The sequence below is a fragment of the Calypte anna genome, chromosome 1, assembly GCF_003957555.1.
Source record: "Calypte anna isolate BGI_N300 chromosome 1, bCalAnn1_v1.p, whole genome shotgun sequence".
In the NCBI taxonomy this organism is placed as follows: Eukaryota; Metazoa; Chordata; class Aves; order Apodiformes; family Trochilidae; genus Calypte; species Calypte anna.
The window spans coordinates 174,802,761-174,822,994 of NC_044244.1; the positions used below are offsets into that span (position 1 = coordinate 174,802,761).

At 34.2% G+C, this 20,234-nt stretch overlaps 1 protein-coding gene across 3 annotated transcripts in view; it reads right to left on the reverse strand.

Annotated features, from left to right (window-relative positions):
* The window catches only part of NBEA (neurobeachin), a 464,261-nt gene that overhangs the window by 320,269 nt on the left and 123,758 nt on the right, over positions 1-20,234 (reverse strand). For all 3 annotated transcript variants that reach the window (XM_030449922.1, XM_030449935.1, XM_030449928.1), the window contains exons 14-22: positions 12,382-12,461; positions 11,553-11,615; positions 11,351-11,448; positions 9,387-9,479; positions 5,776-5,884; positions 3,928-4,009; positions 3,599-3,722; positions 2,727-2,919; positions 1,439-2,458 (exon numbers count right to left, since the gene is read on the reverse strand). In XM_030449922.1, the coding sequence (XP_030305782.1) occupies positions 1,439-2,458; positions 2,727-2,919; positions 3,599-3,722; positions 3,928-4,009; positions 5,776-5,884; positions 9,387-9,479; positions 11,351-11,448; positions 11,553-11,615; positions 12,382-12,461 (1,862 nt within the window). The remainder of the gene's footprint in view (positions 1-1,438; positions 2,459-2,726; positions 2,920-3,598; positions 3,723-3,927; positions 4,010-5,775; positions 5,885-9,386; positions 9,480-11,350; positions 11,449-11,552; positions 11,616-12,381; positions 12,462-20,234) is intronic.

Sequence of the window (20,234 nt, forward strand, 5' to 3'; positions counted from 1 at the left end):
GTAGCCAGTCTTGAAGTATTTGCTGTGTTTTCAGTGGTCTCAGACAGATCAAATATAATGGGAAAGTTTCTGCACATGCTGCAATCAAAACCTCTGGCTCCAATGTAGACATGTTGAAAATATGTTAAATGTTAATTTATGTTTTATTTAATACATATTTCCAGTTTTTTTGTTAAGGTAAACTTCATTTAAACAGGAAAGATTTAAGTATGGACAGCTTATGGTTCACAGGGTGTTTCAAAGAACCCAAAGAAGACATTAGAAGACAACAATTCTGGTGGTTATACAGTTAGTAATTGTTTTAAGGACATACAAGATATATTAATGGCTACAGATTTAAATAAATTCTTTGTAGTTTATACTGATTTTAGTGAGAAAAACCTGTAACTTAAGTAGTTTATGGAGAATCAAGAATGTCAAATAACTTGTAGAGCCAGACTCTTGAAGAGTACACAGTTAATAGATAATTTGCAGATCCAAATGGAGTTTTTTGAGTAGCTAAAACATTTGGAAAACATTTTGTTTCTCCTGTCTTGTAATGCTAAAAGGAAATTAAGATTTATAAATAATTTTAATCCTAACAAATAATTGCAGCCCTGAGGAATTTATATTTTTAGAATTCAACTGTTATAGGTAGAAAAAAGGTTAAAGAGCAGAAAAGTCCCAGTGTCACTCACACCAAGATTTTCTTGTACTAACCACGAGTAGGTAATTAAAAGTCAGAATATCTTTTCATTAAAGATTACAAATTCACTGTAGTTATGGGGTTGTATATGTACATGGCAAATGATTACCTTCATTTCACTTACCTTTTACTCCTTAAACATAATCTCAGATTTAACATTTAACATTAGCTTAATTAGCCTAAATCCCATTTTAACACCTGTTAAGCTTGAAAACTGACTGCTCCTTTTTCTTGCTGTTTTCCATTCCTTCCATTTATCAGTTTCCATGGTATTAGCAGACAATTTTGAAACTTAAAATAAGGTGTTCAGGCACCTTATCAAGAGCTTTCAGGGTTTACTCTTTATTATACAGAATGCTTTTAAACAGAAGGATTCCTACACAATGCTTGATAGACTTTAATTGATGTTTCAAACATTTTTATAGTTTTAAAAAAAAAATTACAAGAGAACTCCAAAATTTTCTTACACCTGTCTAGAGAATGCAAGAGCTCCATTTAAGAGCTCTCTTTAAAACAGAGGTTCTTAGCATAAAGGGAGACTTAGAGAGACTTTTTCCCTACAGACACAGAAGACTCACAATCCTGATCCATTATAGCATTTTCAAAGCAAATAGGCTTGGAAGATGGACACCTTTCATATAACTAAAGACATATACTTCAAACATGTCTCAGATCTTGTAGTACTAATGTATTCATCAGCAACAAGAAGTGTTCACATCAGATATGTACATGACTATAGCACATGAAACTTACCTGGGTTGTGGTAGTTGTTTGGATTTTCCGTATCTCCTTTCCTGTTTCCTTACCATCATCAGATCTTTCTGTATCTGATATTATACTTCCTGCATCAACACTAGGTACAGTTTTGTTACCAGAAGACTCTGTTTCAAGAGTTGTGGCAGTCATTTCAGCATATTCTAATCCTTTAGATGATGAAGACAGCTCCCTCTCAGAAATGCTATTCATCCCATCTGAAGTCGTGTGAATCTTAAATTCCTTGTCCTCTATTATACTCGAAGCACAGGTTATATCTACAGTACCCGTCATATGTGCCAGCAAACCCAAATCATCATTTACACCGAGATGCATCTGTGTCTCCTGAACATTTGGAATAGAAATGTGATTACTTGAAAGTTCTGGTAGAAGTTTCTCCTCTTGACTAGGTATTTTATCAAAGAGAAAAGAGGTATTGTTAGGAGAAGGTTCATCTTTCTCATCAGCCAGAGTTATTAGTGGGCCATTATCTTTTTCTTCATTTTTCTTAATAATACCCACACTTCCATGAACATTGTTTTGGAGCTTTTCCACAGCAGCACTATATACATTATCTAGAAGGGATTCAACTTCTACAAGTGCACCATTTTCTCCAGTTACCAGTGTCTCTGGTGATAAATCCATATCATCAAGTTTTACTTCAGTAGCTTCTACCTTTTCAGCTTTTATATCAACTAAAAGGTCATGAACTTCCACATGCACTCCTCCTCCTGGTCTCTCAGCATTTCCAAGCACATCATCTGACACCTTTGTAGCCATGAGCAAGTCCCTTGTGTCTGTACTGACAGGGTAATCTGTTTCACTTTCTGGACTTTGGCTTTGTGAAAGGTCTTCTATCTCCCGAATTTCCATTCCACCTTTTGCTCCTGTTGTCTGAGAGGAAAGACCTGAGATGGTGCTCACATTCCCCTTCTTCCCCTTTTTAATGTTCTCTTCCTCTTGCCTTTGATACTCTTCATACATTTTTGCCAGATACTCCTTGTGAGCCTCATATGTGACCTTAGAAAGAAAAGACCAGATTATGTGATGTTTATATGCTACACGAACTGAGACAAAAACTAACAAGAATCTCAAAAACATAATACATCCAGCTTACAAATTGTTTCACAGCAAAGGACCTACAGCTACGGCAATAAAATGCCATCTTGACATGTATAGAGACAGCCACCAGATGGCACTAAATTACTTTACATTTTACCTCGCTCTATTGTTAATCCCTTCGGGGGAGTTACCAATATTAAAACAACATCCACGAGACATTTCTTACCTTGGAATGAGCTATAGAAAGAGTATCCACCCACACTCTCCAGCCTCCCCATTCATATTTTATTGCATGATACAACAGAATACGGAAAATGTTGTAAACCATCTCTGTGATCTTCTGCTCTTCTGAGTTCTTGGGGTTAATATATCCCAGAGAAAACATCCAGTCCTGCCACACTGAACACTGAAGTAAACATCTAAAGTGAAATAATTAGGTTAAAATATATTCAAACAAAGATTCTTTATTTTAACATTATAAGGGTTAAAATAGTATTAAAATAATAAGATACATCTCCTCAGCATCATAGAATCATAGAATGGTTTGGCTTGGAAGGGACCTTAAAGCTCATACAGTTCCAACCCCCCTGCATGGGCAGGGACACCTCCAACTGGATCAGATTGCTCAAGGCCCCATCCAACCTGGACCTGAGCACTTCCAGAAAGGCAGCCATAACTTCCTTGGGCAACCTGTTCCAGTCACCACCCTCACAGGAAACTTTCTTCCTAATATCTAACCTAAATCTCCCCTCTACAAGTTTTAAACCATTTCCCCATATCCTCTCACTACACACTCATCTAAAAAGCACTGCTTCATTTTTCTTGTAGGCCCCCTTCAGATATTGGAAGGTTGCTATAAGAACATCAATCCAGTGTTAGGGAGGAACCTAAAAATACTTCAAGATGAGTAAAAATTTAAAGTATATTCTAAACAGAAGAACCCAGTATTAGTTGCCAAACAAAGAAAAGATACCACAGACCTATTCTGTTTATTTTTATAAATTCCATTTAATATACATTACAAAACTCTACACAGAGTAGAATAGATTTCCACTGTTCACAATTAAAGATGAGAAAATACTATTAGTAGTGACATACCTTCTGTTTTCACGGCTATTACTAAAGAGCTTTATCATATCAGATAAGAACAAACGTCGAACTTCCATCAACTCTGCACTTGGTGTGGAGTTTTTTAACAGCGTTGCCACCACCTTAAGAATCACTTTGAAAGAATAAATGAGTTACGTAACACATTTTGACAGTTTTTTAAAGTTGCTGACAGCAAGTAATGTAAGCAGAAACCAAACCCATTATGTATGAGATACACTAATGAATTATTCCTCCTTCATGGACCATCCTCTTTAAGAAAAACCCTCCACAAACTCTAGGCAATTGCTTAGTAGGCAAACATAATATATGGTCCTTACTTGGATTCTGAATTTTCACTGTAGAATCTGGCTCTGGATGTGGTTTATGAACAACTTGAGTGCATACTTGTTCTGTCAAAATCTGAAATAGAATATAAGTTCCTTTTACCATTTTTTAATTAAACACTACAACATTTCTTAGTTCATTTTTAAATTTGTGAAAGACATTTACATGGTCACACGGCAACTTTATATAAAACAGTTTGGTAAAATATTTTTATTCTTGAAGAATGGAATAAACAATTCCTCAATGCAAAGATGAGGATTGTCATGGCTGCAGAGTTGCTGATGAGCTAAATTTTTAGTCAGCTGGATAAATACACAGCAATGGTGTTCTAAAAATATTTCATTCACATTCCTCACAGTTATACATTCACAGATAAAAAAAATTCTTTCATGAGCACTGAAAAGTTATTCTTATACATGCCATCCATAACTAAACTTAATATTTCTCAAAAATACTTCACAAAATAAGGTGAGTTTTGTTTTCTCCAACTAGGAAAGAGGAACACTCACAGGCAACATTCCATAGAAATAACACTGGGGCTTCACATAAAGACAGATCTTTCTCTTATTTCAGAACTTGTGCCTGACAACTAATCTGTGTTGAGGCAACACCACAAAACTTTTATACTGGGTTCCTGCCACAGGCCCTATGTATCCAAACTTTTAAATAAAATAATTTCAACAGTAATGCTTATTATTTTAAAGCAGAACTTTAGATCATTCATTAATTAATAAGCAAACATCAGCTGTAAACACAGTGTGCCTTTAAATGGCACAAATTTGCCTTAGCTTTTTATGAGAGATCATGGAAAATACCTAATCATTTTCTTGGCAAATCTTTCGTAATTTGACCTTTTTTCTCCTCCTCTGGCTACTTTTTCACATGTAAATGTCTGCAGATGCCAGATTCCATGAGGACTTTAATGTTGTTACTGAGTTATGCATTTTCTGAGAACACCAATCACAGAAGCTCTCAGATATCTGAATGCAAAGACATTTAGACTGGGTGCAGAAACCCAGGTGGTCAAACCATCCAGTGTGAGCTTAGGTATGGCCAATAAAAATGAACACCCAAATAAGTCATTGGAAATAGATGACATTTAGGTTTTTACAATCTTAGGAGAATTATTTTTATAACATTCAGACTCAAAACATGAAATAACAAGTAGTCTTTTACTTTCCCATGTCTTTTCTGGAATCCTTCCTCAGCACCTAGCCATGCACTTATTTATTATACCATAATAATAACTAAAAAAAATAATAAATCTTTCTAATGCATAACATCGTCAAGGTTTAGTTCTAAGTTACCATTTGGAAGATAACTGAACATTGAATATCATTATGCATTTGCAGGTCTAAAGATATGGTGTTCAACCAAGTTGTTGTCAACAATATTTTGCTTTAACAGAATTGCTCATTATCAAAACCAAAGTTACTACAACAGTGATTGAATGCTTCAAGGTCATATTCACCTCAAGCAGTATCTGTTACATAAGAGGGGCTGTGTTCAGTTATCATTTTGGCATACTACCAGCATTACTATTTAAAATAGAAAAACAGCATTTTGCAATGTGATCAACAGCATAGGGAGCAGAATCTTTTCCATCATTTTTGTCATGCTAGAGGTGGAAAGTTTTATAGACACTATGTAAAAATTATAGTATTGTTAATAAAGATATCCAAAGCATGGCAAAATACATTCTGAAACAAGAAATCCTTTTTAAAATTTCTATCTAAAACTTTCCCAAGTTTTGAGAATCAGCATACTGCAAAGCACAAAGTATAATTAAATCATGTAATTTTTACAATACAGAGAATAATCTCTACATGAACAAGTAGTACCTCATAAAGTGTGTTATATGTTGTGACGGTCACTGTATTTGTATGCAGCATCAGCCTTTCTCCAAGAAGAGTGAAAAGACTGTGAGTATGCATAATTTCAACCTTTCTCCTGGAAAAGAAAATAAAAATATCATGAAAATGCCAACCGTATTAAACACTTTAAGTAAATACAAAAAACCCAAAAGCCAAATATTTTGAAGTTGTAATAAAAAGTTCTAAAGCTTTTTATTCTGTAAATATTATAACTTAAACAACATTTAGTATCTTTCTCCATATAAATACACATGTAGTACTACACAAAGGTTCTCAGAAAGAAATGCTATATTTGGGAGGGTTTTTTGCATAAAACAAATCACACACCATTCTCACCCTTCCATGATATTTACAGTGGAAAAAGACAAAGGAATCCCTTTCTATCTTACTGAGGTTGAGACAGTTCTAGATGTTCACAAGCTGGCTAAAATGGGATCACTGTAGGATATATCTTTTGTTGCTCCCTCAAGGACTCAGGAGAATCCAATCTCAGATCTTCCAACAAAAATACTAACACAGACACATTTACTAGTATTGAAATTTTCTTGGTATAGCATTCTCTTATGTAGGTAAAATAATTAAATGCTTGAGGAACATATGTTACAGTGCAATGGAAACAAAATCCTGAAAAGTTATGAAATTCCAATTGATTGAAATGAATTTTACAGCTAGGATCAAAAGCTGCTCATATCTTTAAAAGCAAAGAAAGAAGCTCCCGTTGGTGAATTCCAACTGTCCCAAAACACTATTCTTTAAAAATTGGATTAACATCATAAATTATCAGGGTACTTCTCATACGCTGCATCGTTAAATTTATCTACTACTGTAATGAACACAAAGTAAAAAAACTCTATTCAAAACAGTTATTAATCTATATCAAAGCAGCAGAAAAATATAAGATGCAATACATTAAAGATCTGTAAAATTTTATGCATTTAAAAGCTAGGAAACCACCTTTTCATTAGATAGATTACACAGTTTCATTCTAGAACTTTTGAAATTCATACATTGTATTATCATAGAATCATAGAATTATAGAATCCTAGGGGTTGGAAGGGACCTCGAAAGATCATCTAGTCCAACCCCCCCCCTGCCAGAGCAGGGCCACCTAGAGCACTTCGCATAGGAACGTGTCCAGGCGGGTTTTGAATGTCTCCAGTGAAGGAGACTCCACGACCCCCCTGGGCAGCCTGTTCCAGGGCTCTGTCACCCTTACAGTAAAAAAATTTTTTCGAATATTCAACTTGAACCTCCTGTGCTCCAATTTACACCCATTACCCCTTGTCCTATCACTGGTCACCACTGAGAAAAGCCTAACTCCATCTCCCTGACACTCACCCCTTACATATTTGAAAACATTGATGAGGTCACCCCTCAGCCTCCTTTTCTCCAAACTAAAGAGACCCAGCTCCCTCAGCCTTTCCTCATAAGGGAGATGTTCCACTCCCTTAATCATCTTAGTAGCTCTGCGCTGGACTCTTTCAAGCACTTCCTTGTCCTTCTTGAACTGAGGGGCCCAGAACTGGACACAATACTCCAGGTGCGGCCTCACCAATGCAGAATAGAGGGGGAGGAGAACCTCTCTTGACCTACTAACCACACCCTTTCTAATGCACCCCAGGATGCCATTGGCCTTCTTGGCCACAAGGGCACATTGCTGGCTCATGGTCATCCTCTTGTCTACCAGGACCCCCAGGTCTCTTTCACCTACACTGCTCTCCAGAAGGTCAGCCCCCAACCTATACTGGGACATCGTGTTGTTCTTCCCTAAATGCAAAACTCTACACTTCCCCTTGTTGAATTTCATCATGTTTCTCCCTGCCCAACTCTCCAGCCTGTATTATGCTTTTCAAATAACTACAAAAGAGAGTGGCAACAACTTACAAGAGTTACTGTGGACTCTTTGCACAGAAGAGAGCACATGAGTTACATGGAAAACTGAGTATTTAACATTGTGAGTTAGTATACAGCAAATAGTAAAAATTTGTTTAATTTGCAGATAAAACCAAAAAAAATACATAATGGAATTTTATTTCAGTGCTACTGTAGAATTAATCATGGATGGCAGAGAAGCAAAAGAATGGTCTTTTGCCAACTCTTAAGGTTACATAAAATAGCCTATCATCTCAGATCACAAAGAGTAATTCAGGCTCTCATCTAACACATTAGTGGTCACTTCTGTTAAGAATCAATTACCTTCACTCTGCAGTTTAATCTGTGATGAATATATATGACCTAGAGCAAAGGTAATTGGTTTTGTACTTAACACTATTGTATGGGTTCAAATTTCATAAATCACATCATAACATCTCTTTATGCATTTCTGCTTTTTTTAACATTAATATACAAGACCTGTTTCCTGTACTGTGAAACAGAAATTCAAGTGCTTTATAATTTTATGTAGTGTATTATTTTTATAATTGCTTAGTTTTCTGTAGTTTACTACAGTTTCATAAACTCACAGGTATGCACATAGAACCAGGCTTCTGCACAAATCTGGTACATCTTACTTAATCCAGCTCCTATCAATGTGAATTATTTTTAATAAGTAATGTTTGAAAAGGCCTTGGAGATTCTTTAGTGGACTATCAATTTGCTCTATTAATTCCCAGAACACTGTTTGGCTTGCTGGATCCCAAAAGAAAAATACCATTTGGGAGCATATTCTCAGCTGTCTCTCAATTATCCAGTCATACTTTATTGATCTTACTCAGAAAAGCATCTCTAACAATACCACACTCTGGCTGGACTCCTACTTCCTTTCCCTTCTAAGGAAGTTTCTCATGATTAAGTCTCTTGTGGAGCACACACTTAAATTGTCCCTGCACAGTCTCCCACTGGAATATTGCTATGGATTAACTAACTCTGGCAGACAGCTAAGCACCACACATAGGTGGGGGAAAAGTGACCAGCAGCTGGTTACAAATCACTGCTGGCTTTTTAATTCCTTCTTACCACCAAAATATGGAAGATGAAACTAAGCACATCTATTCCATTACACAGGTTCTTTTAAAATGCAAATATCAACTGTTGACATATTTTTAATGTGAATACTTCTTGCACAGAAGCATGTTTTGTTTTGTTTTTCTGATCATTTACTTAGCCTGTTTGTTTCGTCTTCCAAAACTTCTGCATGTAAATAATTTATTCTACTATTTATTTTTCCCATTAATTTAAAGCTATATTTAAAAGTACTGCCCTGAAACTTTTATTGGAATGCTAATTAAAATTCCAGAAACACATTTTAGATAACTCATATGTTTCCTGTTATCCTTAGCTGAACAGATAATATACATTTATAAAATGTATTTTGGGAGAATATTTTTCAATTGTCTTAAAACATATATATTTGGCAGGCTATCATTGTATATTTTCAAATGTCATAGTAGTAATAAGTTAACTGGAAAATTAATTTTATCCCAATGTATAGAAATGTAACCTATTATTCAGAAAACCAGTAATTTTATTTTAAGCAATTTCTAAGGACTGTTAAAAAAACATACAGTAATCAGAACAAAAGGACAAGAAGAATTGTGAACTTTAATTCATCACTTTAACAATTTTAAAATTAAACTTACTTATGACCCAAGTGTTTAAGAAAATATCCAAGGACCTTCAAAGCTTGCACCCATATACTCTCACTTTTGGAAGCCAATAATTTATAGATTACTCTAAAAAAGAAAAATAAATTCAACAAGTTTTTTCACTTATTCATAAACACCACATATATAGCTTGCATTTAACTGAATAGGGATAGTTGTCAATAAGTTGTCAATAAGTAACAGTCTAAAAATAGCAGTTTACACAATATGGAAGGATATTGAAAGCACCAGGCTAGTCTTTCAATTCAGTTTTATGTTTCACAACAGAAAATTACGACATTCTCTCTTATTTTTACCTTGGAACAATCAAATAAAACCCAATTTGAGCAGTTGTAGCTTAAGACAGGAGAAGCAGACTGGAGCACTCCAGTTTCCTGGAGTACCTGGATGCTACTGAAAATCTCTTTTCATTCTTAAAAAACCTACTAAATATTCTTACTACACAGGATAGGGTACTTGCATGTAATCACAGGATGTTTATACTGAAGACTCATTTGTCAAAATGAAAATATGGCACTATGTTGCACAAAATCCCATATGCACCTGTGCAGCCACATCCTCTGCATTAAAACTTGAGGTAGAAAAAAACAACACTCTCTGGTTTCAAATTCTGGATAAAGAAGGTCTCATAATTCAAATATTTTTTTTCTTTACTTATTTAATATGCCTGGTAAAAGTACAAATTCTGAAGTCTTTCACAAACGAAACAGTCCTGATTTGAAAAAACCAAGAGACAGAAAACATTACCTTTTCTTTGGATTGTTCCTCAACAGTTTTTTAAATCTATATTTTAGTTTCCCATTTGAATTAGCTGACCTTCACCTATTAACCATTATTTCTCCACTAAAGAGCACTTTAGCCAACAGTATCTTCTTTAATAGACTAATAGACTTACGCCTGTATCAAATGACCTCTGAGGAGTTTTCCCTCTGATAACATAAGCAGATGAGCTCCTAATTCTATGTCAAGGCATTTTTTTTAACACTTAAATTTTGTAATTCTGTGCATCCTCTCCACTTTTTCAACACAAGCTTTTCAACACAGCAAATGCACCATCAAACCATTTTAAAACTGGTACATATGTTACATAAATATGTCTTAAATTTTCTAGATCAGTTTTACTCTTTTTCAAAAGGTTGCATGAATAGAATTATGTCTGACTAAAGATAACTGCAGGGAGAAAACAAAGTCCTAACCGTGAATACAATTACTCTTCCCTTTAACCAGCACTGCATTCAAACAATTTTTAACACAAGTATTTGAATAAAGTTCTAAGTATTTCTGCAAAACAAAGATTGAATTTATCAGGTAGCAAATGTGCTTCCCTGTATCTCTTTACAAGCCCCTTGCATTTTCTAAAGAATTTTCAGAACAGAAGAAAAAAAAATGCTATAGTAAATATTAACTTGCTAAAATGAAATTAGTAATCTCTGAAAGGAACTGCATTACTAAAAGGAAACAACAAAAAAAATAGCTTTTCTATGAATCATCAGTTACCAATTTTACTGTAAAACAGATAAACATATTCATGTCACAGACAACATTTTTAATCTCTCCATAGAAAGTTGGAGAGGTCAGGGTACAGTTTATGTTTTTTCTTTTTCTTTTCTCCAGATTATGCCAAATATCTGAACACAGAAAATTATTCTGAGAAAGCCAATATACTTGGCTTTTTGAGACATCTGGTTAATTACATACTCTATTTGAAATTTGGATGCAAAAAAAAATATGGTTACCTTGAAATGTCTTAATGACAACATTAAGTGTAATTTATTTCCCCCTAACTTATCAAAAATACTTTGGTTTTGGAAAAAATCAAATAGCCTAAATTAGTAAATTTACCATTTAAAAGACCAGTGAGTGTGATATTTATGGGAACAAGGAGCAGCCTGGAGAGTGATAATACTGGAAAAAGATAAATATACACTTCACTGTTTTACCTTATCCCATTTCTCTGGTCAAAGGCAGGTATCATGGATGCTGGATGTTCAGACATTAGTGCCACCAGCAGCTGCAGCACATCATGAATATTTTCATCCTGCATGACAAACGTCACTGTTATTCTACAAACTAACCCCAACAGCAGGTTTTCCATAGAGTACAATTGGTTACAGTAAAATGCAGGTAATTACAGTAATATACCTCATGCATTGTTAATAAGTAATTTAATATACTCTGCAGTTCATCTTCTTTCACTCCTCGATCCTAAAAAAAAACCAAAAAAACAAAGAGGAGGAGCATTATTCAGAGAAAATACATAAATACATTCTCTAAACTAGGTTCAAGAAAAACTTGGAAAATGTCAAATCTTCTATTTAAATTCAAAAGACTGAATTATCTCATTCATTCCATTGCTTTTGCTTATATTAAAAATTCAAACCAGCATGAATCAGCACTCAGTTCCTGTTGGAAAGGATTCTTACAATGTGGGCCCTCAACTATAATGAAATATTACTGCCTCTAATCTCTGATACAGCAAAGAAAGGAACAGGATGAATACGTCAGGCCAAGAAAATACTGGTTTTCATTCTAGTCTCAAATGAAAAAAAAAACCAACCAACCAACTACACACACAAAGAAAAAACAACCCCAAAACAACAAACCAACAAAAAACCCAACCAAACAAAAAAAAAAAAAAAAAAAAAAAAAAAAAAACCACCCTAACTAAACTATCTACTGGAACATAAAAAAAATACATAAAAATTTCAGTAGTGTCATACAATATTTCTGCAAGTACACTTAACAAAATACATATGGACATATGGCATAGTATGGTGAGGTTAATAAGAAATATTGCATAGATTTTGTATCTTTATGTTGATTAGAAGTATGTGCATGAACACATGAACATTAACATTAACCAGAAACAGCTGCAGTACCTGACAGACATTACATATTTACCACCATAAAAGACCCTACTACATGTATTTGACAGAACTCAATGTTTTCCAGCTGGAATAGACTGTTTTACCTTTAATATAAGTTGTTTCAAAAAGAGCAGCATAAATGCCCTTAGTGATATGATTTCTTTCTGTGAGGGTCGAGGACCATCTGGAAGAAGCAAAAGATACCAATTTTAAATATAAACTGGTTCCTTAATGACTGAAGCTTAAGGAAATCACAGTTGCTACAACAGATTTTATTCATCATACAGAAGTTCAGATTTTCACATGATGTCATCTGTGACCTTTCAGAATCACACTTTACAGCAGTAGTATACTTAAGTATAACTGATGTTTCCTTTTGAAACAAAAGAAATCCATTTTTTTTAACAAAGACACAGGAAGATGGAAGGCAGTAATCAGGTCTAGACTCATACAACTAAATTAAGGTATATGTTCTTTTGGTGTCTTCATTTGAGCCAGCAGTTTCAAATCCCATTTATTGACTAGATCTAGTCAACTGGCCCAGTGTCAGTGCCCAATTCAGACTAAAAATTATTAGTTCTATTGACTACAAAGAGTTTCACTGAAAACAGTGGGTTCTTAAACACCAAGCTACATCCTGGACATAGAAAACTTAAAAGGACCTGAATATAAAGTTGGATCACACTGATAAACAGGGTAACAACTTTGAATAATTAAGCCACTATTTTAAAACCATCTGAATCAAATCCAACAGAGAAAGGATTATTGAAATAATAATGGTGGCCATTACTTATAGTGGAAACTGAAGCTATTTAACCAAAAAGAAACTGCCACCTGAGAAAAATACTAAATGTAAACCTGCAAAAAACCCCCCAAACGAAATCCATAATATTTTAAGCAATTTTGCTTGAGGAATTACACTGGGAAAAGAGAAGTGTCTGAAAAATTGAGTAAGAAAAGGAGCTTGAACAACTATATCCACTTGAGTCTTGCTCCATTCTCTCATTTCATAAATAGTTCAGGTTGAACTGCAAATTCCTTTATTAGGTTCTGACTTTTAAAGCAGTCTGTGTTATAGACAGCCTTAAAATTTCTACTATGAAAATAAATGCAGCCTAATTTACTTTCTCATCAATCATTTCATCTTAGATTGATAAGCACATATTAAAGTGTTACAGCACTCCATGTCTCAGTATTATTTCCAGTCCAGCGGAATGTAACCTTTTAATGAAGATTTTTTTAATAGTTTCTGGTGACACTCTTCAAAGTGAAGCCACTGCTTTACACATGGTAATCCAAGCTTGCAACCAGGGCAAATCTGAAGGTATGTTACATTTGTTTGAGGAGGAACAAAAGAGTGAAAGAGCTTTCCTTCCTATTAGGGAGTGGAGGGCAGAACTGTTCAGCAACAAACAAATAAATCACTCCCAAGCTCCCCACATCATCATATGTAAAACCAGTAAAAATACTGCTGCAAAAATCTATCATATAGGTTTTTAAGACAGAGGGATAGCTTTATATCCATACATTTTAATGGCAGCATGAAACACCTATCTCCCTCTCCAGAAAAAGAAGCAAGTGTTTTTGGTACCAGCTGCAACTGCATTAAATATTGCATGTGTTTTTATGGCAATGATGTGCTCCTAGCCAACAGCTATTTTTTTCCCTAATTCAAATGCAGATTCGACTCTAACTGCATCACAAAAATCTGTCTCTCTGCACAGCCTCTTCTCTCCTACACCTTATTGGGATACAGCATTGGACAATATCTCAAAAACAGGCCTTTAAAAAGAAGGCATTTTGTCTTTTCTAGAAGACTGTAATGATGGAATCAGAAAACAAAACACTAAGACAAGGGAGAGCTGTGCAAAGGATTTCGCTTATGTAAACCTCAAGGAAGGATTAAAAAGAAGATATCCAAAATTAAATGGGAGTCTGCTCAGATACCCAAGTTTCATAGTTCTTATTCACATACCCACTAACTTATCTGGAGATATGTCAGAACCCTAAAAAGGGTTCTTCAACGTGCAAAACATATGAAAGGAATTGTTGCTTGGAGGTTTTGTGCCAAGTAGGCAAAATGATGCTTTTTCCTTCAGTCCTCCAGTACTATTTATTTATTACATTTCGGTTGTGTCTTGAAACTTCACTGCATTAGAATCAGAAAAATGGGACAGCTTCTGCCCAGAAGACTTTATCAGTTTGAAAAATTAATTGGTAGAGAAAAATAAGGGAAAAGTGGAGGCTATGTAACCAGCAGACAGCTACAAATAGTGGAAGGAAAGACTGCAGCAACAGTGATGCAACAGTCACTTGAGACAGGCTGAATATAATTAACCTGTGAAGTTCTAAAGTTACATAAAATGGAATTTCCCCTGTAATTTTTAAGTCACCACACTTTTTGGTTTCATTACTAGTTAAAGATGAATTGTTAAAGAAAGCATTGTTGAATAAACAGTGGTATAGTTATTGCTATACTTGAAAAATACACAATATAGGCACATTCATTGAGTTAAAGAGAGAAAACAGGATCTTGTTTTTCAACTCAAATCTGAAAAGTACTTTTTCTTTAGTGTCTATTAATCTTTGTGGCCATCACTGGATATAGACCACTGTCACTTAGAAACTGATAAACAGCACTACTAATGACAAAATCCAAAATCAAACCTAATCAACAAGAAAGATAATCCTTTTAAAACCTCATACAGCAACCATAAGCCCCTAATTCAAAATAGCAACATTCTTGTTAATTGGCAAAGAGAAATGACACCTCTATCTGACACCAGGATGAGTCACTAAATAATTTCCTGCTTTTAGATTCTTTATGTATGTATTTATTGCAGAAAACACATGATTTGCACATGATTTTTTTTTAAATATACACTCATAATGAAAGTTGCCCAGCTTTATCCAGAGAGAAAAAAAACAATAATATATTAAAAAAAAAATCTAATTCATCCTTGCAGCTCAGAGCAATTATAGAGGCATAAAGTAGACCTAATTAAGAGGCAATAAGTAAACATATTCACAGAGTAGAGTACAACCAGTACTGGTATAAAAAACTGATTGGGAGACTTTTAAAAACAAAAATAATGATTTCTAATCTTGTCTTTGAAAATAAAATGTTCCATCTGGCTTTTTTTGTGTGTAAAAGCATGAATTTTCTACTTAAAAAATTAATAAAACATTATATAGATAGCATCTGATTCTGACAGAATCTGATTTCTATGCATGTAAAAGTATCATGTTCCTAATATAGGAGATAAATACTCAAGGAGCTGGGTTTAACAGTAGCCCAACCTTTTAATTAACTCTGTGCAAATTTTTCTGTTGACAAAAGTCATAGTTACTTTTTCCTTATAACAATTTTCATGATCCTCGTTTTCCCAGGTTATGTTAAAAAATGCTGGACATTATAAATGTTCTTGAAAACTCTGGTTAACATGAGTTAACTTGGACATTAACAACCATGTGTTCTCTAGCAGAAGGCAAAATACTCTGTGGACATAAAAGTCCACAGTAAAAGAACCACACTACTCTGTAGCCTGAAACTGAAATGCATACTTACCTTATTAAAAAAACAAGCAAAATATATTTAAAGATGCTAAAAAAGAGCATCCTAAATTAGTTTTTCATAGGAAAAAAATCCACAATATTTAGTTTTCTGTTATTGTTTTCATTTTATTCTTAGTACTGCACCATTGCTGGTCCATCAATACTTTCAGAGAATGAGATGCAGTTGGTAATAATTCAAATGATGGTTTTTGAAAACATAAATATCCCAATGGACTCTAATAAGCTCTCTCCTAAATTTGCAAAAATTGAACATCATATTTATTTAGCTACATTGAGAACATTTTTAAATGCACAAATGTTTTAGTTTTCTTCGAAGAGGTTAATAAGGAAACCAAAATAACCAGCAGTTAGTAGACATCCAAAGATGAAAATAAAAAAACTCTTTATTTTTTTTCTCTGTTGCTTTGATGATAAAAATATATGGTTTTGCCCTTTTTGAGAGACCTTCACAGCTTGGCTTTTCTTTACATATCAGGCTAGAATATATTTTGAAATATAAAACATCAAAGAAGAGCAAATAGTGGTAATGTGACACTAAGATGTCTCTGGCAGCTTGAAGTGTTATTGAAATGCACCACCTACCAGAGCAAGATAAAGAGTTAAAGCTCTCCACCCTTATCCTCCTATTCATTTTCAGCATCCAAAAAAGGAAATAATTACTGAAATAACAGAATGTTGAATAATTTTTAATCAATTGCCAGCTTCATTGTATCTTCAGATGCTGCAACTGCAGAGCAACCCAATGAATTTCTCCCACCTTCACACAGTATTCTGCATGATTTAAATGTTAAAGGCAAGCATGTGGCAAATCAAAGGAATAGCTACAAGCATAGTATAAGTGTAAAATGTAAAATATAACTAAGTTTAGAGATTCTTTCTTGTGGAAATTTGTTTAATTTTCCTGGTTTTCCTGACATGAGAATTATTTCATAAAATTACTTTAAATATGGTCACTATTGTCCTGACACCTACTTATAACTAGCAATTCAATAAAAAAAAACTAGAAAAACTACACACAAACACAAGAAAGTAAACCTCAGAATTTTAAACAGGGAACTTGCCTCTATTATGTACACCTATATCTAAACTAAAAGATACTAAAAAAGATTATCAAACAAACTGGAAAGTATACATTTTGGAAAAGTTTCTGATACTTCAGAAGGAATAATAAGAATCCCAGTTCAGTATACTGAATCCAAGAAGAAGCACCACTTTGAAATAGGAATGCAATAATGAAAGAGAAGATACAAAATCAAAATTGAAATCAACATTGGAACCTTTAAATAATTCGAAACACTTAGACCTCCTATTCTATAAGCTGAATACCACCAGAACCAGGGGGGGAACTTTCTTAAAAAATGAAAACAGTGTCAGTCAACTGGGAAGCTTGAGTTACTTTGGCTTTTAACAAGGAGTCAGTACACAAAACTTCTTCAGTAACTTCTTTAGACAGTGGAAGGCAATAAGACCTTGAAGCAGAGTAGTAGTTTGCAAGTAATACAAATCAAACTGCTAATACTAAAAAGTGTTTCAGTATCTCTGCATAAAAATTTATATGCTTAGAACACACGTAAGCATCACACTGCAAAAATATCTGCATTAATAAGCTTACTTTCTAGTGTGACAGCAAATTATTTGAAGGCACTATAACACATGCAGTCAAATTTCAAATATTGGGAAGATTTCCACTGAAGTCTTCAGATCTGAAATTTAATGTCAATTTAACTTCAAGTTTCAGTGACCTTTGATAATCATATGCTATTTTCTTGCATTAGGATATTTTTCTATTTCTTAAAGTGTAATTACTTCTCACAGACAATGGCTCCTTTTGTTTCAAAATGTCAATGTTGCTTAAATGCAGCAACTAACATTCACAACTATATTTTTACAGTATAAACCTCCTTTACAAAAATCTGTTTATACATTTTTCTACATTTTAACTTGCCAGCTACACATGGCAGTAGTAATTGTATGCAGGCTAACAAATGTCAACACAAAACCAAAGCCCTGGAACAGTTCACTTTCTTGAAATACTATGATTGCTGAAGTTCTGAGTTGCTGAAAAAAGAGGTGGAAAGAAAAAGCATTAAGCATATTAACTGCAGCTACTTATACTACTCTAAGACTCTAAGCCTGAATGAGACAGACCTGCATAGCACATTGGCAGATAGCACTTAATGTGAAAAGAAAGAGCATTTTGTGTGGAAAAGTGATGTATTATCCAGGTGATTAAACATTTTGGAACTTTTCAGGAATTTCATCAATTGAAAGTAATTAATGTGAATTTGATAAAAAGACTAATATGAAATTAAGTTAATATGAAATTAAATTTAGCAACCCATCACCTCAGCAATTATTACATTTTTACAATCATTTGCTTGCAAATCACCACAGTCATTACAGCTGTATTAGTGAGAAGCAGAGGCTATCTGTGAAATAATAGCCAAAAAGTCCTAGTGCTGAACTGCAAAGAGAAAACTCCATAGTTATGCTGTATTTGCACATCTATCAAAATGAAACTGATTTTCCACCATTATAAGCTTATATTCTTCAACTCAACACAAGAAAGCTATTTTTACAGGTAGGAAAGAGAGTACTGCAAAATACTTTCTCATATTTGTAGCAATTACCTGGGTACTTTCTGTAATCTAAGAAACAGGGAGGAAGGAAGAAGATAAGGAAAAAGGAAGAATGTGGAGAGCTTTATAAAATCAAATTCAGCAAGACCAAGTGCAAGATCATGCACCTGGGTTGGAGTAATCTCAAGCACAATTTGAGGCTGGGAGAAGGGATTAAGAGCAGTCCTAAGGAAAAGGACTTGGGATAGTCAAGAAGTTTGGCTAACAGGTCTAGGGAGGTGATTGTCCCCATCTACTCTGTTCTCACAGGACACCACCAGGAGTACCATGTCCAGTTCTGGAGCCCCCAGCATAAGTGCTGACACATGCACAAGAAAGTCAAGTTTATCTAGAAATACAACTAAAGGAAGGAGAAAATTTAGATAAAACAGATAATAATATATATTATGAAAATGTGCATGGCTTCACAGTTTATCAAACACCTCCTCCCATTCTATGAAGACATTATTTGTTGCAATTCTTCTTGTCATACTGCTGCACCAACCAAACAGAAATATACACTATCTGATTACCTTTCAGGAAACTATCCTGGTTGCCTTCTTGAGAAAACCAGAATATTGTATGGAATTGATGCAAATTAGAAGAGAATGTACTATATTCTTAAAATAGGTAAGAATGAAACAAAATGTAGGGAAGCATAACAGCCATATATATGCTAACTTAAACGATTAATTTCTTTCCTTATTTTGTGTCCTTGCTTACAACATGCCTGATGAATCCATTATATTTTTTTCCTAGCTATTCAACTGGCATTATACTTCCAAATACTCCATAATCTGATAATACAATTTTTTAATTCAAATTAACAGTAAACAGAAACACAGTGTGATTTGTCAGGTATTTTTAAAGTAAATTTTAATAATTTTATGAAGAATATAATTCATCTAATATTATCCATGAACTACAAATAAGATCACAGCTCCAACAGCAGCTCTTCCTGTAAGCCTCAAGAAGTTACAGCTTGAGCTGAGCTCGAAGTTACAGCTCATTTACAAATGAAGAATTATCCAATACCTTCTATGATATGTATGTCTCAAGTATTTGGGTGTGTGACAGCACTGAAACATCCACCAACTGTTCAGTTTTTCAGCATGGCAGTAATGATGACAGAACAAAGATAATTAATAAGTTCTCATGTATCAATTAATTTTTAAGAGATTTTAGCCAAATCCTCCCTGCTTTACACAAGTAGTAGCTGTAATGACATTACAGCTGGACTCTCTAGGATTAGAATGATTTGATGCTTTGGTCAATACACATCTGTTATATGCAGCATTTACTGTGAATGAATTCTATTTTGTTGCTGCCATTCAGTGATTCCTGAACTAAGCTAAGCACATGAATATAAAGGAACTTAAATCAACCTCTATTTTATGAGGGTAGAGACAAAATTATATTAAACTGGAAACACAGTTCCAGAGATCTCAGCAGAGAGAACTAAAAGTTTTCACTCTGTTTTCAAAGTCACTTTCCACTACCAGTCATTCAAATCCTGTGAGGCTTTATTTAGCATATGAGATACACTTCACATTTCCCTTGTGTTACAGAAGGAGAAAACCCAGTGATTTTAATGCTTCCTAAAGTATGCTCACATAACAATATGCTATGCAAGTGAAGAGCATAGCTGGAATCTTCTGGGAATATATATAAACATAAGGAATTACCATCAGAGATGTATGATTTACAGAAAATCCTTCCATAGTCCTGTTCACCACTGCTACTGATTATTGCCATTAGCTCTT